At 42.2% G+C, this 27,969-nt stretch overlaps 1 protein-coding gene and 1 long non-coding RNA gene across 2 annotated transcripts in view; one reads left to right on the forward strand and one right to left on the reverse strand.

Moving 5' to 3' along the window:
* The window catches only part of Baiap2l1 (BAR/IMD domain containing adaptor protein 2 like 1), a 91,606-nt gene that overhangs the window by 17,799 nt on the left and 45,838 nt on the right, over positions 1–27,969 (reverse strand). Inside the window, exons 4-5 of the mRNA XM_005079926.4 lie at positions 1,281–1,342; positions 1,110–1,181 (exon numbers count right to left, since the gene is read on the reverse strand). Of these exons, the coding sequence (XP_005079983.1) occupies positions 1,110–1,181; positions 1,281–1,342 (134 nt within the window). The remainder of the gene's footprint in view (positions 1–1,109; positions 1,182–1,280; positions 1,343–27,969) is intronic.
* On the forward strand, positions 96–27,658 carry LOC110342765. Its single transcript, XR_002384931.2, has 4 exons — positions 96–830; positions 6,636–6,772; positions 26,852–26,947; positions 27,487–27,658. It is a non-coding gene; the product is annotated as an uncharacterized LOC110342765 (long non-coding RNA).

Below are 27,969 nucleotides of genomic sequence, written 5' to 3' on the forward strand. Positions count from 1 at the left end.
GTTTTTGTTTTTGTTTTTACGAGACAGGGTTTCTCTGTATTGTTTTGGAGGCTGTCAGTCCAGCCCGGCCTCGAATTCACAGAGATCTGCCTGCCTCTGCCTCCCGAGTGCTGGGATTAAAGGCAAGCATCATCACTGCCTGGCTTTTTGTTGTTGTTTTTAAAGAGAATGTAAAAGGTGCAACTTGAAGTCCACCTCAGCAGGTGTGTTTAACCCCATGGTTTGTGCATGCATAGCTACAGACCTTGTAAAGGTCTCTGGAGAGGATGATTTGGAAAGGTAACATGGGCAGACCATACTAAAAAAAAAGGTGGGGGTGCTTTGGGTGACAAAAGTAAGTATCCTACAGCAGAAAGGGAAGATGTCATGAGCCTGAGTCCTGGGAGTTCAAGAGCTGGTGAAGCAAGACCTACAAACTGCCTGGATGAATGGCTGAGTGACAGGCAAGAAGTCACAAAGCACAGGTGTTCTCCCAAGCACAATCATAACCAGGTGCTGCTTAGTGAAGGCACCGGTTGTAGAATACAGACACAGACATCCTGTCATACCAGCATGTTCTCTGAAACACTGTCCTCTACAAGTAGTGATTTCCTGTATTAGTTTTTCCTGTGTGTGTTTTTGTTGTTGTTGCTTTTTTAAAAAATTTATTTATGTTTTGCCTATATGTATATCTGTGCACAACATGTGTAAGGCCAGAAGAGAGCATCAGATCCCCTGGAACTGGAGTTACAGACAGTTATGACCTGCCATGTGATTGCTGGGAATTGAACCTGGGTCCTCTGGAAGAGCAGCCAGAGCTCATTACTGCTGAGCCACCACTCTAGCCCAAGGTAGTTTCAACATCATCATCCTTCTCTTTCAAGTGTTGGGAATATGGGTGTGTGCCGCCACACCCAATGCATCTCTATTTTTTTTGTAACACACATACCAAGCATCAACACCAAACTCCACCCCTACTTTGAGCAGTAGACAAAACTCTGTGTGTGTATGTGCCTCTGTGTATGTGTGTGTGTGTGTGTGTGTGTGTGTGTGTGTGTGTGTGTGTGTGTGAAAGCTCTCCTAAGCTGAGAGCTCAGTTGTTGGTCAGGGTAGATGAAAACTGCACTCACATTCATATACTTTACGTCAAGTTCTGTTTTCTTCTCCAGCTCATGGATAATCTCCTTATGGAATTTTTTGAACTGTTGACAAAATGAAAATTTTAAAAAATCACATCATATTTGAGTTTTAGGCAAAATTTTTAAAAATACATTTTTAAAATATAACAGCTGTCCACGTACATTTTCATCAAGAGTTTCATTGAGTTTCTTGTGGGTGATGGAAATCTCTATGAGGACACGGCCTGTGAACAAAACCAGACACATAAGGGAAGCCACTGCGTGGTTTTGCAAAGACATAAATAGAAACAAAATAGAAGAAGCAAATGATGTAAGGTTGCCCTCAGGGGCTCCAAATATTAAACCCCAAGACAAGTTGAAAGTTCGATGGCTCCCCAGGGAAGGCTTAGAGGGAACACCTGTGAACTAACTTCCTCCTTAGTTAAGAACACTTACTCTGTTCTTGGATTCATGCTGGTCTATTTTACTTACTCCCTCAGCTAAATCCTATCTATCTGATTTAACTTTGTAAAACAGATTTTGATTATATTTTTGTGTAAATGTGTGCCCTGTGTGTGTCTGTGGAGGCCAGAAGAGGGTGTCAGATCTGGAATTACAGATGGTCATAAACTGCCTGATGACAGGCTAAGACTCCAACTCATATTCTCTGAAATAACAGCACTGGTATTCACTCTTACCTATGTAGCCGTCTCTCCAGCCCTGTGATTTAACTTTGAATTCTCTTACAAAAGATTAACTCAGTCAACACAGTAACTATTTATAGGAACAAAGGGTTTATTTTTATCTAATCCCCAGAGTAATCTGATTATCTGCTAATCACAGAGAAAAATTATCTTCTTTTTCTCATTTTAGTTCTTGTATTTGTTCTGGAAAATAGTAGCAGGAGGGGGAAACTGTATCAGTCACAGTGTTCCATCTTGGATCTCCTGGGAGGACAGAGTCTCTGCAACAGAGAATGTTCTAGGGCAAACGAGCCTCCTTGCAGAAATCAGCAGGGCGAGCCCTGGTTTGCAAGGGCAGCCGTCTTACAGCTGGGGGCATGTGCTAAAGCTCTGATACTAGCTTCTCTGACAACCCGCCTGCCTCAGAAACCACATGGACTGACGAGCACAAGTAGGAAAACAGGAACTCATTTGGAATGACTGCCACTGCCATATGAAACCACCACCAAATGTACTGGTCAGTAGCTAGATCAAAGGCATTTTTATGGCAAGCTACACAGCTGTGGATGAGAAAGGATGACATGGTAAGACGCCGGCAGAATGAGGGAAAAGAGAAAAATAGCATAGAGCCCACATGGCCTCAGCTGTCACTAGTGTATAAGTGACTCAACCACACTTTCAGGAGCATTTGCAAACAGCTGCTTCTCAGATTTGTCAGGCCAGCCCTCCCTGTTCCATCTCAGAAATGTCTCCTCCCAGACTTGGGTGTTCCATGTGTAAGTGTGAGCTCACAGCACTGTGTCTTCTAAACCACCTAACCCCAGTCAGCCAGTCATGGTGGGAGACCTCTCACCTATGTGTCATGCCCATGATGAAGAGTCACTTACAGTATATGATGCCGTCAACTGGGTCACCTCCAGGGAAGACCATGAATGAGCCTCACTCACACTATTGGGCCACAACTGTGCTTGTCCAACTCTGAGAAGACACTGCCTGTCTAAAAGCAAAGAAGGCAGCCTCTCTGCTCTCCCATGTTCTAGAAAAATATGCATGAGTTACAAGATTAAAAGCCTCTGTGCTGTCTAAACCTTGGGTATGGCAGGCCACAGAGAACCACCTATAGAAACATAACAGGGTCTTTCACAAGAGAAGCCTACGACCTGGCCAAGAATATAACTACATTACTATGTTATTTCAGATACTGAAACATTTAGAGTTACTTTTATGTCTATTTTGAACCACAAACAATTGCTTGTTGGAGATTAAAAAAACAAGATCCATTTTAATTATCTGAAAACTAAGCACTCAGTTCTTGGCAAGTCGATCTTCTTAAGGAAAAAAAATCTAAAAATATTTTGGCTGAAACCATCAGAAGAATTCTGTTGGAAAACAAAATGGTCACATTTCTTTCTGACATGACCCTTCTTGAACTGTGTTTCCACAGTCTCACTCAAATGTGGACTTCAGAGCAACATGCTGTGTGTTAAGTACAGCTCTGAACTCAGTGCTCTGCTTTGCTGACCCATCCCACCACACATGGGTTCCCACTGTCCATATTCCTGTGTGGTTTCTGCCACTGCAGACAAGTTCAATGAAATGGACCATTCACAGTGGTAGCACAGGAACCCCCGACCTTGTTATTCTTGTCCCTCATGGTCTGTGTAATACCAAAGCTAGTCTCCCAGTGGTAACCCCAGAGTCCTTGGTTTTAAGGATTGACTGAAACACACCTTAGCAGTGATTGTGCAAGCTGCCAAGGCATACCTTGAAACAGAACACGAAACTGCATTTAGGTTCAGTCCACAGATGTTTGCTCTCCAATTGAGCAAGAATTACATCAGGTTGAAAAATGTTCTGTTTCTATGTTATTTTACTCTTAATCTTCTAGCCTACTTTTTCATGAGTTATACTTGAGAAGGAAAAAGACACAGAGAACATTGAGGGAGAAGCTGAGAAAGCACAATGCAGATTCAAACAGAGCAGAACAGAGTGCATGCCCTGACAGGAAGCTGTGCGTGGCATGCTGCACCAACCCTTCCCTTCTCCTTTCAGGTTTGGAGCCAATATCTCAGGGAAATTCATATCGTTACAGCCACGTGACTCAATCTGAATACATTAGACTCTTAAGGGGGCAATAGTATGGAATTTATTATTAAAATTAAACAATTTTGTAGCACTTGAGAGGGAACTGGGGTACTCACCCATGCTGGGCAAGTGCTATACCACTGAGCCACAGTGCTGGCTGAAAGGTAAAATATGCACACTTTCAAATTCATAAATTCAACAGACAATGCTCATAGCAATAGTGGCAAATTACAGTATTACTCTCAGTTTTAGGAACTATGACGAAATATATCCATACTAATGCATCCAGTAGGCAGTATGACCTTAAAATGTTAAATGACAAAACTTAAAAAATGTTACTGATATGAGATATTTTTTTGTTTGAAATACTTTTAATTTTTTTTTCTGGGTTGGTACTTTAGATGGAACCTACAGCCTGGCTTGTTGGGCAAGTGCTCTTCTATTAAGCTATGTCCTCAGCTCCCACTGGGAAGTTAGTTAATTGTTTCTTTGATACAGGGAGGGTCTTGTTATATTTGTATAGCCTAGGCTGTCCTCAAATTTACAGTGCTCCTACATCTACCTTCCAAGTGCTGGGATTATAGACATGCACCACCACACCCAGCTGGTCTATTAATATGTTTCAGTGAGATAAATCTTTACCAATTCAAGGAGCCAGATGGAGCCTGCCAAGGACAGAGGCATCAAAGAACACATGCTGAATTCAGGCAGACATTAAAAAAGGGAAGAAAGAAAGAAAGGAAGAAAGAAAAGAAGAAAGAAAGAAAACCAAGCCCAGTTCTTTCCATTTATATCTGGTCACAGATAATTACAACACATTTGTTATTTTCAGAGAGCACAGAGTAATGGCTGAGTCAGATGCCACTTCCTACATGATACCACAAGTGGAGTCAGACAATAAAATGATGGTATGGAAGCCAACTTACTACTAGCCTAAAATCACACTGTGCAGATTGAAGTGAAAATGACCAAAAATGTCACCAGGAAATGGATAGTTTTTGTTGTTTTGTTTTGTTTTGTTTTCTGAGACAGAGTTTCTCTGTGTAACTTTGGAGCCTACCCTCGCACTCGATATGTAGACCAGGCTGGTCTCGAACTCACAGAGATCCGCCTGCCTCTGCCTCCCGAGTGCTGGGATTAAAGGCGTGTACCACCACTGCCCAGCCTGGAAATAGTTTTCCTGACATTTTTACAGATAGCAAATGTGATGAGGAGAAAATACAATGAGGGCTAAAAAGAAGGCTTAGAAGGTAAAGGTGCTTGCTGCCAAGCCTGACAACTGAATTCAGTCCCTGGGACCTAGTTGGTAGACGGAAAGAAGCAACTCCTATAAGTTCTCTTCTGACCTCCACACAGTAAAACACAGTAAAAAAATTAACAGTACAATAAAGGTAAAAACAAAGCACACAGATGATATGTTGAGTAGACAGGTATGTGTGCTGGAGATCCAAGTAACCCACACTTAACCACAAATGTATGAGCACACTGGAGAAATTCTACTGCCTCTGAGAAGGGCTCTCAGTCCCTGGAGGCAGGCAAGTGACTCTTCTCTCACCAGGACTGTGCTATACAAATAGCAACATGTAGCTGTGCATGGTGGTGCATGCCTTTAATATCAGCACTTAGAAGGCAGAGGAAGGCGGATCTCTCTGAGTTTGAGGGCACCCTGGCCTACAAAGTGAGTTCCAGGATAGCCAGTGCCAAATGGAGAAACTCTGTCTTGAAAACAACCAACCAACCAAATGAAGAACAACAAACCCCACAAATAGCGGCATGTGTGTGAAACAGAGCTTAGATGGATCTCATTCTTGGCTTAACCAACTAAAATGCTACAGTTCTAATTAACATCTTGCAATCATCATGTAATTATTCTTCCAGTGTTCCCCAAATAAACAACAAGAGGTATATGTCACATGAGCCATCTTGGTCAAACGGGATATTCTAATCTGAGCATCAAAACAATGAAGGATAGTAATAAACTATAGATTACTGAAAAAAATCCAGGGATCTGTGAGTCCATGGCAACTGATAATATAGGGGACAACAGATGCTCCTGCCTAAAGTACCCATCAGTGAGGAGAGGCTGCTGGACCATTTTGCTACCATCATAGTAAAGATTGGTTAGAACAAAAACTATTAATAGATGTAAAATTTAGGATGAGAAACAAGCATAGCCTGGAAGTTTTCCTCTAAGATTGCTTATTAGAAAATTTTATTGTTGTTTTTCGAGATAGGGTTTCCCTGTAGCTTTAGAGTCCGTTGTGGAACTTGCTCTGTAGACCAGGCTGGTCTTGAACTCACAGAGATCCATCTGTCTCTGCCTGCCAAGTGCTGGGATTAAAGGCATGTGCCACCACTGCCTGGCAGAAATATTCTTTTGAAAATTCAATGAACTAGAAATCAGATAGTACCTTTATATGAAAAATGAGAGGAAAATTACCAATGTGCTCACATTTGATACTCATGCAAAATGACTTTGATAGTATTCTACCAAGAACAAAGATCTGGTCTCTCAAGGTCCTGACTACCCTCAAGCCCCATTTAGCATTTATAACAGGCTTATACTACCATACTTTAACTGAATGAAACTCACTTATCTATTTATTTTTTAAAACTACATTAATTTATTTGGTGTATGGTGTACAGCTGTGTGGAGGTCAGAAGACAACTTGGTTGGAGTTTGTTCTCTTCTTTTACTATGTGGGCTTGGGGGATGGAACTTAGCAGTACAGGTACTGCCATCTCACCAGCTTCTCATTTGTCTATTTAGTTTTGGAGGAGGAGGAGAAAAGGGAAGAGGAGGAGGAAGAAGAAGATGATGATGATGAAGAAGAGGATTATTCATTCCAGTTCTGGGGAATTCAATGCTGGTTACTGGAGATAATAGGGAGCTGAAGAAGTATGTTGGTAGGTGAATTGATATCAATGTTGTACTTTAAAGTAACATCTCTGGCAGCCTTCTTCTTAAAAGTGGTCAGCACAGTCAGACCTGAAAGTGAATATTCCTTTGAATCTAATAGAAGTTGCAGCCACAGGCTGGAGACATGGCTCGGGGTTACTGGCCTGTACTGCTCTTGCAGAGGACATGTTTTTGTCTTGCAGCTCACAGCCTCCTGTAACTCCAATTCTATGGGGGTCTGACGCCTCTGACCTCTGTGGGCACCTAGACAAACATGTTCACATACACCAAAAATTCCTTTTAGAAGGTTGTAGTCATAATGAGGAGTGGTGGTATACAACTATAACCCCAGAATTCTGGAGGGTGAGACAGGAGGATTTTTGAGTTTCGTGCAAATCTGGGCTATAGAAGGGGATCTTGTTTCAAAAAACTAAGTAAAATAAAACAAAAACAACCTATAAATGTAGGCATTTTTCTTCTTTTTGGAGGTATTCCCTTTCAGACACAGTATAAATAAGACTTATCTGGGTGTTAGTGGTGCATCCTTCAATCCCAGCACTTAGAAGGCAGAGGGAGGTGGATCTCTGTGTCTTCAAGGCCAGCCTGGCCTACATAATGAGTTCCAGGACAGTTAAGGCTATAGAGAGAGACCCTGTCTCAAGCAACATCAACAAAATAAAACCCAACAAATAAGCAACAACAAAAAACTCAAAACAGAACAAAGCAACTTGATTTTTATGTGGAAGTCTAGAATAAATTGTCCGAAGGGCCTTAGCTTTGCAGCTTAGACTGTCAGAAACTACTGTTGACCTCTCAGTCATGGAGCACAAAATCGTTAGGAAGAAGGTGGGGGCTGGAGAAGAGCAGGTATTGTGACTATCGTTCCCCACAGAGCTCAGGGGGTAGGGAGCCTCTGCCAAGGTCAAAGCATTTGCAGAAAGACGTGCCAACCAGGCTTCTCAGCACCAGTGCACATCTAGAACATTACTTAGTATAATTCAAGAGCCGCCCCCCCATACTTCCCAGTTTACCTCTAAGAGTACCAATGTTTGCTCTCTGTAAAGACCGGAAAAATTCCCCTCAGGCTTCTTCTAACACAGATAGGCAGCCTTGGGAAATAAACCCAGAGCCCTGTTGTGGGCTCTGTCAGGGAGACTGGCCTTTAAGTGCAAGCTGTTGCAATGAAATCTTATCTGACTGGGAAAAGCAACTAGTTATCTAAACTTTCTCACTAAGAGGAAAGAAAGTCTAAGAAGCTCTTCCAAAACTTTCACCAAACAACTCAAGATTCCCACTGAAGATAAAGCAGTGAAACTTTCTTTTCCTAAGACTTTATCACAGTAATCATCAACAGGGCTCCAGGAAAGGAACCTGGCTGTGTCCAACTGGAAAGCTGCAAGGCACAGACTCCACTAAGAATGACAACAGAAGAGGAAAAATAAAACCTCTGATACAGTTACAGCTACACCTAACATTAAATATATCCCAACTCCTAGCCAGATTAAAAACAAACAAACAAACCATTCCAAAGGTCTATCTTCCACTGTTATATTACCTGGTATATTATATTCTCCAAACCTAAAGACAGATATCAACTCACAGATCCAGAAGGCTCAGAGAACACAGAAGTGATACTGAAATACTAACACCTCAGTGTATCAACACAAACTGCAAAATACCAAAGATAAAGCCAGAGGGTGGGAAATGCCAAGGCTGGAGAGCAACAAGATAAGAGTTACATCAGATTTCCCCTCATAAACCACTTACAAGAGTGTAAAGTGGGCTATGGTGGTGCAAGCAGGGAATCTCAGCACTCAGAGGTGGAGGTAAAAGGACTGTAAATTCTAGACTAGCTTGGTCATACAGCATGGTGGCACATAACCCTGTAATCCCAGTATTCAAAATGCTTGAAATAGGACTGCCATAAACTCAAGGCTAGCTAGGCCTATGTAATGAATGGCAGACCAGCTAGGGCTTCATAAACTGCAAAATACCAAAGATAGTAAAATACCTACAAACTTCATGATTTACCACCTAAAATTCATTTATCTAGAAAAATTATCCTCTAAATACACAAGACACAACACACACACATACACACACACACACACACACACACACACACACACACACACACACAGTGTTTTGAGACAGTACTCACTATGTTACCCTCACTATGTAGACCAGGCTAACCTTAAACTAAGAGATCCTCCTGAGTGCAGGGATTAGGAGACCACCACCATGCACAGCTGACTTTTTTTCAGACAAAATCTGTCACCAGTAGGCTTTAGCTACAGAAAATGTTAAAATAGTTTTTTTTCAGAAAAACATGTCAGAAATTCAGAGCTTAATAAAGAACACTTAAGGGAGAATATTAAAAAATAAAAAAATAAAGGTAACAATTTTTTTTTCTTCTGCCTTCCTTTTTTCTTTTTATTTCTTGAGATAGGGTTTTATTCTTTGGCCAGTCTGTCCTTGAATTCATGGCCCCTACCTCAGCCTGTGATTACAGACAGGCATGTCTTCCATACCTGGCTTTGTAAAGACTATCCGTAGGGACTGGGGATGCAGCACAGTTGGTGGGTAAAGAGCTTGCTTAACAAGAGGCCTTGTGGTTGGGCTCCAGTATCACATAAAACTAGGTATGGTGGTGCATGCCTATAATCCCAGCACTCAGGAAGTAGAGGCAGGAGAATCAGGAGTTCAAAGTCATTCTTGTTACATAGCAAGCTTGAGGCTAGCCTTAGCTATATAAGACTCTCTCTCAAAATAACAACACTCCCCACCCCCAGCCAACTATCCTTAGTTAAAATGATAGATGAGTGCACAATACTATCAGAAACAATGTACTGAGTGCTTTTAGTTGGAGAGGAGAAACTGTTAAGGTCCCATTACTAGACAGAAATGGTCCCTGTCTTCCAGGTTTTTAATGCTGTGAAAGAAAAGTGCAATGTGTTTCAATAGAAACTGTACTTTGAACTTTGATTTTTGATCTTTTGTTGGGCTAAGTGACCCATGGCACAGTACTTCCTTGTGATGTAGGGCAGTGGTGAAGGGTCAGGGCTGAATCAGTCACTCAGTCACAAGGAGAAACATGACGTAACCTGAAATGTGCATTGTTTGGTGATGGACTATAAACAGTTGAGGAGCATGGACCACAAAACCTAAATATAGCCAAGTGTTGGTGGTGTACGCCTTTAGTCCCAGCACTCGGGAGGCAGAGGCAGGCAGATCTCTGTGAGTTCGAGGCCAGCCCGGTCTATAAGAGCTAGTTCCAGGACAGCCAGGACTACACAGAGAAACCCTGTCTTGAAAAACAAAACAAAACAAACAAAACACCTAAATATTCTGTGATCCCAGCTGCATGACACACTAGGAAAGGAAAAACTCTACAGACAGTAAAAAGATCAGTGGCTGCCAGGGGCTTGTGGGTAGTGACAGAATGACAGTATATCCGTGCCAAATTAACAGGATGTAGCATGAACCCTAATGTAAACTGAAGCCTTTAGTGAATGGTAACTTACCAATACTGTTACCAACTATCCTCACAACAAATATATCACACAGAGCAAGACATTTAAAATGAGGAGCCTGAGTGGAGGGAAAGGGGACATATGGACACAATTCAAGATCTATTCATTCTGCAAGGCTGAATCACTAAAAAATAGGCTGAAAAAGGGAGGAGAAACTACACAAAATAACTTCACTAACAATAAATCAAGTGCAAACAAGGATCACCAATCAATGGTCATTACTATCCCTCAATGTCAACGGCCTCAACTTGCCTATAAAAAGACACAGACTAGCAGAATGGATACAAAGACAGAACCCTTCCTTCTGCTGCATACAAGAAACACATCTCAACACCAAAGACAGACGTTATCTCAGAGTAAAGGGCTGGGAAAAGATCTTCCAATCAAACGGCCCCAAGAAACAAGCGGGCGTAGCAATCCTAATATCTAACAAATTAGACTTCAAATTAAAATCAATCAAAAGAGATGAAGAAGGGCACTTCATATTCATCAAAGGAAAAATACATCAAGATGAAGTCTCGATTTTAAACATCTACACCCCAAATACAAAGGCACCTACATTCGTGAAAGAAACATTACTAAAGCTCAAAATGCACATAAAATCTCACACACTAATAGTAGGAGACTTCAACACTCCGCTCTCACCGCTAGACAGGACCTCCAGACAGAAACTTAACAAAGAAACAAAAGAACTAATAGAAGTTATGACCCAACTGGGTTTAACAGACATCTATAGAACACTCCACCCAAATACAAAGGGATATACCTTCTTCTCGGCACCACATGGAACCTTCTCTAAAATTGACCACATAATAGGAAACATAGCAAATCTCCACAGATACAAAAAAATTGGAATAACCCCCTGCATCTTATCAGACCACCATGCATTAACATTAGAATTCAACAATAACACAAATCGCAGAAACCCTACAAACTCATGGAGATTGAACAATGCACAATTGCACCATCCCTGGGTAAAGGAACAAATAAAAAAAGAAATTAAAGACTTCCTCGATTTCAATGAGAATGAAGACACAACATACACAAACTTATGGGACACTTTGAAAGCAGTGCTGAGAGGAAAGTTTATAGCACTAAGTGCCCACATGAAAAAACTGGAGAACAGTCATACTAGAGAATTAATAGCACAGCTTAATGTTCTAGAACAAAAAGAAGCAAACTCCCCCAGGAGGAGCAGACGCTCCTAGCAACCTAGATGCCCCTCAACTGAAGAGTGGATAGAGAAAATGTGGTACATTTACACAATGGAGTATTACTCAGCAGAAAAAAAACAATGGAATCTTGAAATTCGCAGGGAAATGGATAGCACTGGAAGAAACCATCCTGAGTGAGGTAACCCAGTCGCAAAAAGACAAATATGGTATGTACTTACTCATATATGGATTTTAGATATGGATCAGGATAGTGCCAGTCTGCACTTCCACAGATAGAGAGTATGGGAAACAGGAAAGAACCTAAAAGATATGCATATATGCATAGTACCCAAGAGAAGAGGATGGAGACAAGATCCTCTGAATGGATGGGGAACACGTCGAGGGGTGGGGGGGGAGTGGGACCTGGGAAGAATAGAGGGGGTAAAGGGGAAGGGAGTTGGTCATGGGGGAAACAGGAAGTTGAGGGGGTGGGGGTAGAATAGGGGGAAGAGGGAATCATAGGATCGAAGACAGATCAGGCACCAGAGTGACCTCGAGTGATCTAAAGGCATCAATTGGCAAGCTAAGCAATAGTGGAGGGACCACCTCGAATGCCCATTCCTGATAATGAACTTGATGTCTATAACCATCCGGGAGCCTTCATCCTGTGACTGATGGAAGCAGAGGCAAACACACAACTAATCACTGAACTGAACCCAAGGAACCCAGTGACAGAGAAAGAGGAGTGATGAGCAAATTGGCAAAGAATGGGCTGGCAAAACCAGCAGAGACAGCTGATCTGAACAGGGGAGTGCTCTTGGACCCCAGACCGACAGTGGGGAGGCCAGCATGGGACTGATCTGGACCCCCCAAATGTGAGTGTCAGTGAGAAGGCCTGGGCAACCTATGGGGCCCTGAGCTGTGGATCAGTGTCTATCCCTGGTATACAAACTGTCTTCATGTGCCTATAGCACAAAGAGAGATGCTCTCTCAGCCTGGACTCTTAGGGGAGTGCCTTGACCCTACCAAGAGTAAAATGACAGACTCTAGATATCCCCTATGTGGAAGGATTTGGCAATAGGGTGGGAGGGAGGCGGGGAAGGGGAGTGCGGGAAGAGGGGAGGGAGAGGGAACTGGGATTGACATGTAAAACAAGCTATTTAAAATTAAAATAAAAAATGATAAAAAAAAGAAAAAAGAAAAAGACAAAACTGCTTAACAACAGCCCTCTAGGTATTTTAAAATCAAGTCTCAGTGAGGTACAGAACACAACAGCTACAGAACACCAGGTCTCTAGAATGGAATTCAGGGATCTAGTGGTGGATAACAGACAAATATTGTTCAAAAACTAGGATCAAATTTTCAAAACCAGAAGAGAGATACAGACAGGGTTTAAGTGACACTTCTGTCACTGTCCTGATAAACTGATTCTGAAAGCAAATTGACTATTTCCCACTTGACTTTGATTAACAAGCCAATTAGCCAACCTGCTGTGCACAAGTATAGCAAACTACACACAAGATTTGTGATACCACTTAAGGTGAATTTCTTTTTTTTTTTTTTTTTTTTGGTTTTTTGAGACAGGGTTTCTCTGTATTGTTTTGGAGGCTATCGGTCCAGCCCAGCCTCGAACTCACAGAGATCCGCCTGCCTCTGCCTCCCGAGTGCTGGGATTAAAGGCGTGCGCCACCACCGCCCGGCTAAGGTGAATTTCTTATTTAAAACGTCTGTATGTATGATGTATCTGTGTGTATGTGTTCATGTGAGTGCAGGCATGCACATGTAGAGACCAGAGACAGCCTCAGGTGTTGGGTCTCCCCTTTTTTTTCCTTGTCTTGAACAGAGTCTGTGTTCCTCCTTGGCAGCGGCAATGCCAGACTAGCTGGCTCTGGAGCTTCCAGGGACTCTGCTGTTTCTGCCTCTATCTAGCACTACCATGTCCAGCCTATATGGATTCTGGGGATCCAAACTCAAGTCCTCATGCTTGTATGACAGATCCACAGAGCCATCTAGCCAGCCGAGTATCTCCAATTGAATTTTAATGTATTATTTTTATTTTAGCTACAAGAATACTTTCAATTATTTTATTATTATCCTGTGTGCATGTTATGTGGGTGTGCATGCCATGGCACATATATGGAAGTCAGAGGATAATTTTTGGGAGTCAGTTCTCTCCATCTACCATTATGTAAGTTCTGGAGATTAGGTCACCAGACTAGTATGCAAAGTGCTTTTACCTACTGAGCCATCATGTGCCCAAAAGAACACTTTAATTTATTCCAATGTATAAACTATATATCACATAGAAGACATTTATCAAGTTTGTCCTCATATAGAAATGATAAGCAATTGTTTTCTTTGTACCTTAATCTAAAATGCAACATTAAAAGATTAGTGTGTAAGCTGGGCGATGGTAGCGCACGCCTTTAGTCCCAGCACTTGGGAGGCAGAGGCAGGTGGATCTCTGTGAGTTTGAGGCCAGCCTGGTCTACAAGAGCTAGTTCCAGGACAGCCTCCAAAGCCACAGAGAAACCCTGTCTTGAAACAAAACAAACAAAAACAAAAAGATTAGTGTGTTCTATAAATGATTTCAAATGAGGTGAATGAACATTAATAATTAATTTTCCTTATTTACTGGATTAAACTATGATGCTGACAACAATGAAAACAGGTATGCCGTCAATCATGGATAAGGATGACAATGACTCATTTCTGATGATGAAGTCAATTAACTGTAGGCATTTTCATTCAAGACTTAAACAGTGCTACATCTGGATTTGTACACATTTCTGTGTGTGTGTGTGTGTGTGTGTGTGTTTGTGTTGTGTGCACATACTACATGTATGGAGGTTCCTGGGAAGGCTAGAAGAAGGCATTAGATCCTCTGAAGCAGGAGTTACAAATGGCCAATATAGGTGCTTAGAGCTGAACTTGGGTCCTTTGCAAGAGCAGCAAGCACTCTTATCTGCTAATCCATCTCTTTAGCCTCTGAGGATTTTTACTGAGGCTTTGAGACATTGGAAGATTTTCATTGAGAATGAGACTTATGTCAGACCCTGAGCTTGTGATCCTGACTACTAGGTGTCCTTGATTCAATTTTGAGTCAAGAACTCACAGGGAAGAGAAATTAAGTTTGCTGCATTGGGTACCTATGACTATTCATCTTCAACTTGATTGGACTACAAACTCATCTCTAGGTGTCTGGGAAGATATTTCCAGAGAATATTAAATCTGGAAGGCTCTGACTTAATAGATTAATCCCTTTATGGATTCATACATGAAGGCATTACTGGGAAGTGGTGAAAAACAGGAGGTGGGACCTAGCTTGTGGAAGTGATCCTTGGAACTGTGTTTGAGGAGGTGTATCTTACTCTGGTTACTTCCTCTTTCTTTTTTTCTTTTTTTCTCTTTCTGCTTCCTGGCTGCCATGGTGTGCCTACTCAGCTCTTTCACACCTTCTCCTCTATGACTGACTCTCACTGCTGAAAACATGGGCTCAAATCAGCAATTCCTTTTCTTCACATTGTTTTAGGTATTCTAGCAACATGATGCACAGTAACTGATAAAGTATACAAGGTTGAAGTGATGCCCAGGATGTGGGAGGCAAAAGTCTCATCAATATCAGAACACTCTGGATAGGTGAGATGGCTCAGTGGATATAGGCACTTAACACTAAGCGTGCTGATGTGAGGACTCGCACATTAGAAAGGACAGAATTACTTTGACAAGTTGTCCTCTGGCTTCCATATGCACACCATGGTACACTCATTCATATATATATATATATGAATATATCATATATATTCATATATCTATGTATGTATATATACATATGTACAGAGGTAAATAAAATGTAATAAAAACTTAGAAAATAAAACACAAGAACATTTGAATTCTTGTTAAAAAATGGAATTGTTAAAAGTTAGGCAGTACCATAGAGACACACATAATCTAAGGATTGGACTGGTCTTTGAAGCTATTTTAGCTCAGAATCAATGGACCACATAGGAGGTAAAACCAAGGTCATAGAATTGCATTTCCAAGGCTCCTCTGGAAGCCTGCTGATGTCCTAGCTCACATACACACACAAAAGCCCTGAAACAGGTAAGAACAGGATATGTGATGGTTGTCTGCCTCATACTCTCACCAGAGGGAGGCCTTTAAGATGTCTGGGCTCACCGAGTGTTGGCTGAGAAGCACACAATCTCTAGCTTGTCCTATGCAGCCAGCTGAGCCTGTGAGACTTGACAGAAACCCCTCCTAGAACCTATAGACAATCAAATGGGAAGACCAAAAGGAAGAGGGTGGTACACTGTGGTCTTCAAGAATGGCCACATTTCGGATCCAGAGAAGCCTCAAGCACTGGCTTAGTTAGCATTCATGGTGTTGGGTTGGTGGGACAGGTCTGTATAATGGTCTCCAGACTCAGGTTTCCAGGGGAAGGCTCAACATCTCCAGCTGGTGAAAGTGGCACCCTGACCTTCTAGCGTGGTGATTACTAGACCAGCAAACATCTGTCTCTGTCTCCACCTCCATCCCCAACCACCATCCATCCCCACCTGGTCTGACATAGCAGCCTTGTACCATGCTTCCCCATTTCTACCCTTTACCATTTGTTCTTCATCCAGAAGCCAGGAAAGTCTTTACAAATCTAAATCTGATCATGCCATTCCCAGGTTCACCACCTTCAATTCAGGTTGAAAGGCCAAGTTCTTACCTTGGCACAACCTCCATGCCCTGTCCCACCTTCTTACCTTCTTTATCTACAGATCTCACTCCTTCCCAACTTCCCTGCTTTTCCAAGGACAGAGGCCTATGTCAACTACAGCCCCAGGACCTTTGTATTTGCTGGTTTTCACTGGAATGTTTGTGTCAGACAACTTCCTCACAATATACCTTCCCTAACACAAGTTGCCTACTACCAGCAAAAGCAATTCCACTCCATCCTTCCATCCATCACTGGATACTTCTCATCTATCACCTAAAATGTTATACCATTTACTATCCACTACAAGTTTCTGAGAGGAAGTTTGTTTCATTAATTTGTCTTCAAAACTAGAACAGGGATTACTAGACAGCAGGCATTCATTTAAATTGGAAAGGACAGGCTGGAGAGATGGCTCAGGTTAACAGCACCATCCATTCTTCTCAGAGGACCAGATCCCCAGAGCTCACATGATGTCTCAAAACTATCCATAGCCCCAGTTCCCCATGTGTGTGTGTAAGCAAAATATTCATACATATATAGTTCAGTGGCAGAGCATCAGACCAGCACGTGTGAGGTCCTAGGCTCAATCCCTAGTAGTTGCAAAACAAACAAACAAAAGCAACAAATTGTTTATCACTCCAAGTAAAGGTGTGAGGCCCTGGGTTTAAGCACCAGCACCAAAAATAATTAATGAAAGTTAAAAAGTAAGTTTAGAAACAGTCAAAATGAATCTTTTCTCTCATTAAAGACTGGGGGCACTGGGATGTGGCTCAGTGGGCAGAGCTACATGCCTAGCATGCGTAAAGCTCTGGGTTCAGTCCTCAGGTGCCCAGAATCACATACACAGGGCATAGTTGTACACACCTGTAATCCAAACACCAGAGAGGTGGAGTCAGAAGAATCAGAAGTTCAAGTTCATCCTTGGCTACATAACAAGTTTGAAGACAGCCTAGAATACATGAGAACCTATCTCAAAAAAAAAAAAAAAAAAAGAGGGCTAACCAAAGTAATTTATAGCTATGAGTTTAATTATGTAAAAATAGACACTTTAAGATAACAGAGAGAAAAAACTAAATTTGATGTTTATTAGGTTCATTTTTCAGCCAAGATACAATTTTTTTAGAATGTAGGTTTAATTTTCATTATGAAATATAAGTGTGTCGTTTTGAACATCCCAGAGGACTTGTAAGTTATACAGCATTAATATGAATGAGAAATTAAGCAGGATTGAGTATAGAATAAAAGAGTGATGAAATTAAAATATTTAATCAGATACAGTAAAATTTCAAAAGAAGAGCCAGGCATGGTGGTACAGGAAGAACTCAGGAGAGACTGAGGTGGGAGGGTTGTGAGTTTGAGGTCACTCTGATATACACAGTAAGACCCTGACTCAGAAAACTAAAGAAAAGCTGGGGAGAGAGAGCTTAGTTAGTGAAACAATGTGTGAGGTCTGAAATTATATCTCCAGCAGTGCATAAAACAAGCAAAATGGTATACAGCTACTATCTTTGCCCTTGAACTTAGGGAGTTGAAGGAGGAGGATCAGGAGTTCTGGGTCATCCTCAGCTACATAGAAAAACCATGGCTCAAAAACCCTGGCAGGGGCTGGACATGTAGTTCAGTTGGTAGAGTGTTCACCTAGCACATATGAGGCCAGGTTCTACTGCTGGCACTGCATTAGCTAGGCATGGTGGCATGTACCTGTAATCCTAGCTCTCAGGATGTAGAAGGAGGACCAGAAATTCAAGGTCATTCTCAACAACATAGAGTTTGAAGTCATACTGAACTACATGAGATTATCTGCCTGCCTATCTTGTTTTTGTTTTGTTTTTTGGAGCTAGGGTTTCTCTGTGTAACAGTCCTTGGCTGTCCTGGAATTCACTTTGTAGACTAGGTTAGCCTCAAACTCAGAGATCTGCCTGCCTCTTCCTCCCAAGTGCTGGGATTAAAGGCGTGGAGCACCATGGTTTTTGTTCTTCCAAGGCAGGGTTTCTTTCTATAAGATGTCCTAACTCGCTCTGTAGACCAGGCTGGTCTCATTTCAGAGATCCAGTTGCCTTTGCTTCCAAATTGCTGGGCTTAAAGGTGTGCACCACCATGCCCTGTGTGTGTGTATTTTAAGACAAAAACAACAAAATGAGAGCAGAGTGATGAGAGAGGGAGAGGAAGAAAAAATTTAATTTAATAGTGTGTCACAAATCCTATCACAACAAAAGTAGAAGCTATGCCTGAGTGACACCTCAGCCCTGGGGCCCTGCAGAGTGGATTGCTGGCCTGTGAGGTACAGGTCATGGCTAAATGTGCCTCCTTACTCATCTAGTAATTTGTACTGTACCTTTGAACCCATGCTCCTAAAATGAGTCAGTTTCTAGTAACTCCTAACCTTTTGGTGCTAATAATACTAATTCCTCAATTTGAGATGTTATATACAGACACACCAAGAATCAAGGTTCCATTTTTCTTTTGCACATTATTTCCCATGATCTTCTCCACAAGCTCCAATGCCCAGGTGAGTGGGGAGACAGCTTTTATTTCCTAAGAGAAAGCATAGCTTCTTGAACCTCCCCTGTATTCCATTAAACATGCTTAGATTTCAGTTTCTCTGCCACTCCCATGTAGATGGGATCATCTATTCCCATGAAATTCTGTAATTCTTGTTATTCTTTGCTCCAGTGCCAATCCCAAATCAAGTTATGTATATTAATATTTTTATAATCCCTTTACTGTGTGTGATGTAGGTGAAGACCAAGTCTGCTACAAAAGATGGCCATGGTTTCAAAGGGAAACTGATTCCTAGATAGGAATCCAATACCCCATATGTCAACTCACTTAGCCAATCAAGCATTTTAAAACTTATCTCTAACTCTTCTTCTTACATCTTTGTCTCACCAAAAGCATATCAATGATTCCAGCTGAGATGGTAAGACTTTGGTTTCTGCTGCCACCTCTTCTCTGTCCTGTCCATTTGGTAGTTCCTGCTGATGGATCACTAGGAAGTCTTCACCCAGCCTCACAACCATTCTTAAGACTTGCTAGTTCTTTTGATGAGGGATGTCTTCTGCACATATGTTTCTCTTATTGGTTGATGAATAAAATACTGTGGCCAATTGGGCAGCAAGATAGGCAGGTCTAGGAGATGTAGAGGATTCTAGGAAGTGTAGGCAGAGAGTCGACATGTGATCCCAGGAAGAGAAGATGTGAGTCAGGCGTTTTCCGGCAAGATAAGACCATGTAGAAATACTTAGATTAATAGAAATGGGTTAATAATTAAGACAGAGCTAGCCAATAAGCCTAGTCATCTGGCTGGGCAGTGGTGGTGCACTCCTTTAATCCCAGCACCTGGGAGGCAGAGGCAGGAGGATCTCTGTGAGTTTGAGACCAGCCTGGTCTACAAGAGCTAGTTCCAAGACAGCCTCCAAAGCCACAGAGAAACCCTGTCTCGAAAAACCAAAAAAAAAAAAAAAAAAAAAAAAAGAAGCCTCGTCATCGGCCAACAGTTTCATAATTAAAATAGTGTCTGTGTGTTCATTTAGGGTAAGGCAACTGTGAAACCAGGTTGGTGGGAAGAACCATTTGTAACTCTCTTTTAAAATTTTTAATTTTTAATTACACACACATCACACACATTTGTGTGTGGGAACATGAATGCCTTATGGAAGCCAGAGGTCTCAGATCCCCTGGAGCTGGAGTTACAGGTGGTTGTGAGCTGATTACTGTGGGTACTGGGAACTGAACTTGGGTCCTCCAAAGAAGCATCGAGTGTACTCAATTGCTGAGCCATCTCTCTGATAATAGGAACATTTAGTATGTTCACAATGCTGTGCAACCTACATCACTGCCTAGACCACAATCATTCTTACCACACTTAAGTAACCAATCCTCATTTGTTCCCATGAAACCCCAAATTCTGCTTTGTGTTTATGAATGTTTTGGGGTGTGCTATATAGATAGATGTAATATATGGTTCTTTTATTTGACTTCTTTGACTTAGTATGTTTTAGAGGTTCAACCATGTGGCAGCAGTCATCAGCACTTCATTTATACATGACTAAAAAATAATTCATTATAGAGACAGATCACAGATTGGCTTTCTACTCATCAGCTGTAATTAATGTTTAAGATTATGTGGTGTTAGACATTACATTTCTCATACATAAGAAGTAAAATTGTTATGTCACATGGGAATTTAAGGAATGGAGGCTGTTTTCTAATATAGGTGTTCCATTTTACAATCCTACCAGCTATATATGAGACCTTCAGTTTTTCTGTATTTTTAATTTAGCTTTTGAGAGAAGGCCTCCCTGGCTGACCTGAAACTCACTGTGTAGACCAGGCCTGCCTCAAGGTCAGAGATTAGCCTGCCTCTGCCTCCCAAGTGCTATGATTAAAGACATGTATTATAATGTTAAGCTACATCTTTGCTAACATTGTTATTAACTATCTTTTAAAACAATTTTATTATGTTTTAAGTATGTATATATGTACACAAACTAGGTGTAAAGTGTTTATCTTGTGGTTTGGTTTGCACTTCCCAATATTTTTCCTGTGTTTCAGTCTTTCATAACAGAGAGTATTCCACCTGTATAACAAGCAATCTGCCTAGTCTTCCCACCAGAGCTGCCACCCCACAATGGCACTATTGCATGCTGGGAAATGTCTGCAGGAGCAAGCCAGGCCTCACTCTCTTCATGCCTCTTGTTGTTCTTGTGCTCCTGAGTAGAGCCATTGTGCTTGGTGTGCTCTCAAGTGCCCCTCTCTGTGTTAGAACCCAGTGCTTCCCATTCTGACACAGTGTTGCCAAAAGCTTAAGAAACCCACATTCATTCATTACAGGGTACAAGAAACTCTAGTCACCAAGGATGGTGTCATCAACTGAGGCAGAGTCCCTTGGTCCTTGGCACTGATCCCTCAACATGATAGGCCATTGCTTTGCCCCACCCCCCATTCAGTCTGACAACGTGAGCACAAGGGTATCCACCTCCTTATCTTTTTTTTTTCAAATTTAAAGGTTACTTTATGTGTGTGTGTGTGTGTGTGTGTTTATGCACACACATGTGCATATACCTTAGGAGTGCTGTAGAGAGGGTCAAATCCCCTGGAACTGGAACTGTAGGTGGTTGTCAGCTATTCTACCTGGGTGCTGGGAACTGAAGTCAGGTCCTCTTAACCATGGAGTCATCTCTACAGCCCTTTCTTCCTTATTCTGAACTGCTTGGACACGTAATTTTCTTATAGGAGAAAAAGACCAATTTAACAAATTGTGAAAATTGGGTTGCAATAGGATAATTTTCTGTTTGTGCACATCCGAATGTAAAGACTCAGAGTATCTCTGAGCACAGTGATGAAGTGTAATTAAAAGCAGGCAGTGTTGCTTCAGATTCAAATGCAGGCTGTGTGTGTGCCCAAGGAGTCAGGCATCATTAAGTGTTAAACTAATAAGGATCTCATAACCTTATTATGGTTCAAACATGAAATATCTCCCACAGGTGCATGCTTATGAACACATGGTCCTCAACTGATGGTGCTGTTTTGGGGGGTTGTGAGACCTTTTGGATAAGGGGGCTAGCCAATAGAGTGGGTCCCTGGTGGTGGATCTGGAAGGGTATAGTTTTGTCTCGTTCTGGCACAAGCTCCCTGCTTGTCCTTGAACTCACTTTGTAGATCAGGCTGGCCTCAAACTCACAGAGATCTACCTGCCTCTGCCTCCTAAATGCTGGAATTAAAAGCATGGGCCATCATGCCTAGCTCTGATCTTTTAAGACTAAAGACTATCAATTTGAAAATCAGTAGAGAAAACACAAATTGGCACAGTGGCACATCTCTGTATTTCCAGCAGTCAGAAAGTTGAGATGGGAAGATTGTGAGCTGGAGGGTAGCCGGGCTACATGAGACCGCCTCAAAACTCAAGAAATGGGAAGAGGAGGGAGGAAGCCCATGGTTTTTAGTGTACTGATTAGAAGAAAGAATTTGTTTTGGCTCCAATTTAAGAAGCTGGTTTGGGGCTAGGGAGATGGCTCTCGGGTAAAGGTGCCTGCCATCAAGCCTGACAACCTGGATTCAGTCCTTGGAATCTACACTGTTTAAGGAGAGAACTGACTTCCTTAGTTGTCCTCTGCTCTCAATAACAGCACACATGCACACGCACACACACACACACACACACACACACACACATACAAATAAAACATAGAAAGAAATTAAATATATAATTCAAAATAATGGAATAGCTAACTAAATTAACAAAATAACATTATCTAAATTTATGTAATGGTGAGATACAAAAAAAATCAAAATAAGTTTATAAATTTCCAGGAGAAAGCCTGTTTTTTGTTTTTGTTTTTAAACAAACATAAACAATATTTATACTTAAAAGGCAAAAAAAATTCAGAGTCTTTTTGAAATACCTTTTTTTGTTTTTGATACAGGGTTTCACTGTATTGTTTTGGAGGCTGTCCTGGAACTCGCTCAGTAAACCAGGCTGGCCTCGAACTCACAGGGATCCGCCTGCCTCTGCCTCCCGGGTGCTGGGACTAAAGGCGTGCCCCACCAGTGCCCGGCAACATATTTTCTAAAACACTTTCTCCTGGCCATCTTCTGTTTTCTCTTTCAATGTTTTCAGTATTTTCTAAGTTTTAAAAATAAGTGCTGTGTAATCAATATGGTGGTTTCTCAGAAAATTGGGAATCGATCTACCTCAAGATCCAGCTATACCACTCCTGGGCATATACCCAAAAGATACCCCATCCTATCACAAGGACATTTGCTCAACTTTGTTCATAGTAGTTTTATTCATAATGACCAGAAACTGGAAACAACCTAGATGTCCCTCAACCAAATAATGGATAAAGAAAATGTGGTACACTTACACAATGGAGTATTACTCAGCTATTAAAAACAATGACATCATGAAATTTGCAGGGAAATGAATAGAACTTGAGAGGCTAAGTAACAAGAAGGGCTTTCCCTGGGAAGGGGAAATAGAATGTGGGTGGACTGAGGGCAGGTAGGGTTGGGAATAGGAGGGATCAAGTGTGTGTGGAGGGAGGGGAGAAAATACTGGGAAAACCAACTAGAATTGGTAGGCATTTCAGGGGTGAACTGGAAACACAGTGAAATGGAGAACACAGAGCCTGAACCAGCCATTTTCTGTAACCAGGCAAGGCCTCAAGTGAGGGACTGAGATACCAACTCAGCCACAAAACTTTTGACCTACAGCTTGTCCTGCCTGTAGAGTGTTCTGAGACCGGCAGAATTATCGTCAAAGAGACCAGAGAGACTTTATCCAGTAACTGGTGGGAACAGATGCAGAGTCCCACAGTCAAACATTAGGCATAGCTTGGGGAGTCCTATGGAGAAGGGGGAGGAAGGATCAGAGGAACCTGAGGGGTCAGGGACACAACAAGAACACAGCCCACAGAATCAACTAACTGGAACTCATCGGGGCTTGAAGAGATCAGGGAGTCTGTAGGGTCTGACCTAGGTCCTCTGCATATACGTTATGGCTGAGTAGCCTGGTGTTCTTGTGGGATTTCTAACAATGGGAGTAGGGGTGGGGTGGGAGGTAGGGGGTGGTTGCTGACTCTTTTTTCTACTTATGGGACCCTTTCCCTCCTAGTGGGTTGCCTCATCCAGCCTTGATATAATATGCCTGGTCTTATAGCAGCATGTTATGTTGTGATTGGTTGATGCCCCTGAGAGGCCTGCTCTTTTCTGAGGAAGAGTGGATCTGGAGCAGAGGGGAGGTTGGGTGGGGGTGGGAACTGCAGTCAGGAAGTAATATTTGAGAGAAGAATAAAAAAGTGGAAAAAAAAATAAGGGCCACTTGCTTAAGAGACAAGAATGATGCTCTACTCACACCACACTTCCCCTCTTGTGGGTTTGATTCCTAAAGTTATCTCTTATATTTTCGAAACACAGAATGCTTTGTGTCCAGGAACACACACACCCAGAAAGCAGCTCTGCACTGGATGACAACTGGGTAGCCTCAAATTCAAATTTGAAACTATCTACCTGTAGACAGTGACAGATTCCACTGCCTGAAAGCTGTCCCACAAGGTTGCTCTTATTTCACAGCTGATAGAAAGCAGATTATCTGATACTTTCACCTGCCAGCTATAAGCTGGGGTTCCCACTCTACCTTCCAAAGATTTGGCTATGGGGGGTCTCCAAAAACAGGTTAACATTACTGGTTCATTAGAAAGGACTCTTGGCTAGGCAGTGGTAACACACATCTTTAATCCCAGCACTGGAGAGACAGAGGCAGGTGTGTCTCTGAGCTTGAGGCCAGCTAGAGCTACACAGAGAAACCCTGTCTCCCAAACAAACAAGCAAAAAACAGAAAAGAAAGAAAAATGAAAGTAAGGACTCCTGAAGGGATGCTTAGAACAAGGTTCCCAGTCCCTCCCTGGACACTATACGCCATGAACTAGCCTGTGTTCCCCTTTCTAGAGCACCCCTCAACCCAGTCTTTCTTATAGAAGCTCTTTTAGGTAGCCATGACTGGTTAAATCACTTGCTGGCAAACAGTCCCTATCTTGAGCCTCAGGAGTCCCAGTTTTCAGTCAGCTTCTTAGCATAAAAAGACTTATTTCTCCAGAGACTGAGAGACAAAGGTAAGAAGCTCTATGCTGGTAGGCTGAACAAAGAGCAAATGGTCCATTTCACAGTAGGTATCACAAAAAGCTTCAACATTCTATCCCTGTGGTTATGGTGTTTCAAAATGTCTTGAGGAGTTCCCTTCAAGTGAAGGGATTTTGCTAGCATCATTTTCTCAGAAACATCTTCATCCTTTTCAACACAACCACTTCCTTCAATTATGCCAATAAATCTGGGCTTTTAGTTCCTGAGGTTGCATATGCAGAGTCTGCTGAAAGAGAGCAGGGCAACTGGCTCAGTCAGCTCGGACTTATCAATCCCACTGGCATTTGGTTGTAGGCTTTTGTTTTTAATTTCTTTTCTATTTTAGTATCTGTGGGGTGTGTGTGTGTGTGTGTGTGCGCGCGCGTGCGAGCGAGTGTGTACGTTCATGCATGCATGAATAAACAAGAATCATCGTGGAAAAAGTGTGTTCTTACAAACTCACATTACCCAGTTTATAAATGAAAAGAATGTCAAGGAAGAATACTAGTAGTGTTTGTGAAGTGAAGTGGGAACTAAAGGCATCTTTATAGTCTTTGATATTGTAGAAGCTTGGAGGCACATTATTGTTTCCTCTCCGAATAACCTGCAAAGCATGACCTTTGTCTCCCTTAAGCACACCCAACCCACCCATAGAGGTCAAATGTTAATCAAGCACCCACAGACAGCAGCAAACAACCTCTAAGTAGGTCTCTCCATTGATAGGCAGCCTCCCACCTGGAGGTCTCAGGACAGTAAACAGTAGCCTGGCTTCACTGTCCTGGGCATAGGGTCTTTCCCAGGCTATCGCAGGATGTTGTACACTCTACAATGAAACAGCTAGACCTGTCCACCTCCACAGGAATCTTGGGCTTGCTGTCTTGTTTGGTGACAAAGTACATTTCCAGAGAGAGTGACCCATTGTGGTCACCATGGAAGTCAGCAATCTCTTATCTTTACAAAGGAGGTAATTCCTAAGTTTGTTTTTAGGCCAAGCAGCCATCCCTAGGGGAACACAGTAACTGCAGACCATCCAGAAAAAACTCATGCAGGAGTGAATAAAATGACTAAGGACATCAGGTAACGGGGAAGCAGCCCCCCCCCCATTTTCAGTGAGAATTTGATGAGATCCAAATTTAGATGAACAGTAAAAGAAACTGCATACGTGTGTGTATGCTCGTGTGCATGTGTGATTTACCTGTTATTTTCATATCACTAACTTCTTTACTCCTTTTATTAACAGATAGATCAGAGGGAAACCATCCTTTCTAAGGGGAACTGGTCCCACTAAATACACTGGCCAGGCCTGCTCTGTCACTAAGTATTAACTTTGACAACTTTCTCACTCTCTTTTTAAAATTACATAAAAATTTGAGGGGGTAAGGGGACAGGCAGCACTTGCTACAGTGTGTATGCATATAATGGTCAAAAGACAATTTGCAGGAATTGGTTCTCTCCTTCTACCATGTGGGTTCCAGGGAGCAAACTTAGGTCTTTAGGCTTAATGGTAAGTTCATCTTGCCAGCCTATTCCCCACTCCCTTTGAGTTAGGGTGTGACTATATAGCTCAGACTAACCTTGATCCTGAGTGCTGGGATCACAGGCATTTTCCATTATGCTTTGTGTCACCTCTTTACTGAAAAGGCCCCTATGGTTGAGAATTCAGTGGCTCCTGGACTGGCACTTTCCCCTCCCACATGCCTAAGTGCCAGTAGAGAGGTAAAGAACTAAAGATTCTAAAATCAGAAATTGAGTGATTTGAGACAAGTCACCTCACTTCTAGCCTTGCCCGTGAAAGACAGAAGGCAACTATGTCCACCACGTTTGGTAACTGTGTGTGAATTGCTGGGCATAGGCCCAGCTCACAGCAAGTACTTAGGGCAGGCTATTACTTCTACAATGTGACTGGAGACAGGTCTTATATTTCTCATTGGGAAAAGTGGTCTAGACAAAATCAGGCACAGTATCTAACAGAGACTGTACAGGCAAATGGTAATGGTAGATAGTTGTACATAGTAGTAACCTTATGGGTGATATTTCTAACTTTTCTCTATTCCCTTCATTGTCAATCACAAGGCTGCAGGAATCACACAGAAAAGTAGCTACTGAGCCGAAAAAAGGAGGCAGACACAGGAAAAATACCCTGGAGTCCATGGTCCAGTACATTCAAAGGTGAGCAATAAAACTCTGTAGGTGGAAGAAACAAAAAGTCCCCAATGCCTTTCTTCCTTCCTGCTTAGATTCTTGTCTCTAAACAGAAACAGACTGGGAAGGACACCTGTGATCTTCTGGAAAAAGAAGTGCAGTGGGGCTAGGAGAACAGGTGACAAGGTCTGATGTACACAAATGCTGGGCAAATGCAGCACAGCAGCTCATTCCAATCAGAGGCACATGCAAAGTGCAGAGGCATCACAAATGTCTGCAGGAAACATTTGTGTAGTGTCTTCCCCTTCACCCAGAACCACTGAAACCAGATCATTAATTCCAGAGATGCCTGATGTCAGGGCTGTCTCCTAGCAGCTGTGCCCTCCCTCTCCTCTGCAGTCCTTGGCCAGCCACACCAAGGAATCTTTTCTGGCAGCTGGACATGGATGAGTGTGACCTAACTTGGGTTATGGAACACAGAGGGATGTGTGCTGGAGCTTCTGGCAAGGATTACTCCTTTATAAAAGGACACACCTGAGAAGACATTTTACTTCCTGTATTTGCAGACAATGAGAAGACAAATGTGATAATCAGATTGGTAGCCATCTTGGTGCCATGAGGAAATGGGTATGAAGGCAAGAAGAAGAGATGGAATCTGAGTCCTTGGTGATGATTAACTAAGCAGGAACTTGCTGCTACTCCTGGCCTTACATGGAATAAACATGCCTATTGCTTAAATCACTGTAAGCTGGATACTTTGTTATGTTTGAGCAAAAGCATACTAAATTCACATAGCAACAGATGAACTGATGCCAAGTGGAATTGCCTAAATGGAACCATCTATAGCTAAAAATCCACTCCATCTTTACCAACAAAAAATTAATTCAAAAGACACACTGAAAAACTTGAAATGATTCATGTTCTCACTGAAGTCTTTGTGCTGGGATGGAACTCAGGGCTGTTTGTGTGCTAGGAAAGTACTGTACCCTTTAGCTGTATTCCAATTCTTCATTTACATGGGTATGGGTGTGTGTGTGTGCGCGCGCCCG

The sequence above is a fragment of the Mesocricetus auratus genome, unplaced genomic scaffold (assembly GCF_017639785.1).
Source record: "Mesocricetus auratus isolate SY011 unplaced genomic scaffold, BCM_Maur_2.0 Super-Scaffold_100008, whole genome shotgun sequence".
In the NCBI taxonomy this organism is placed as follows: Eukaryota; Metazoa; Chordata; class Mammalia; order Rodentia; family Cricetidae; genus Mesocricetus; species Mesocricetus auratus.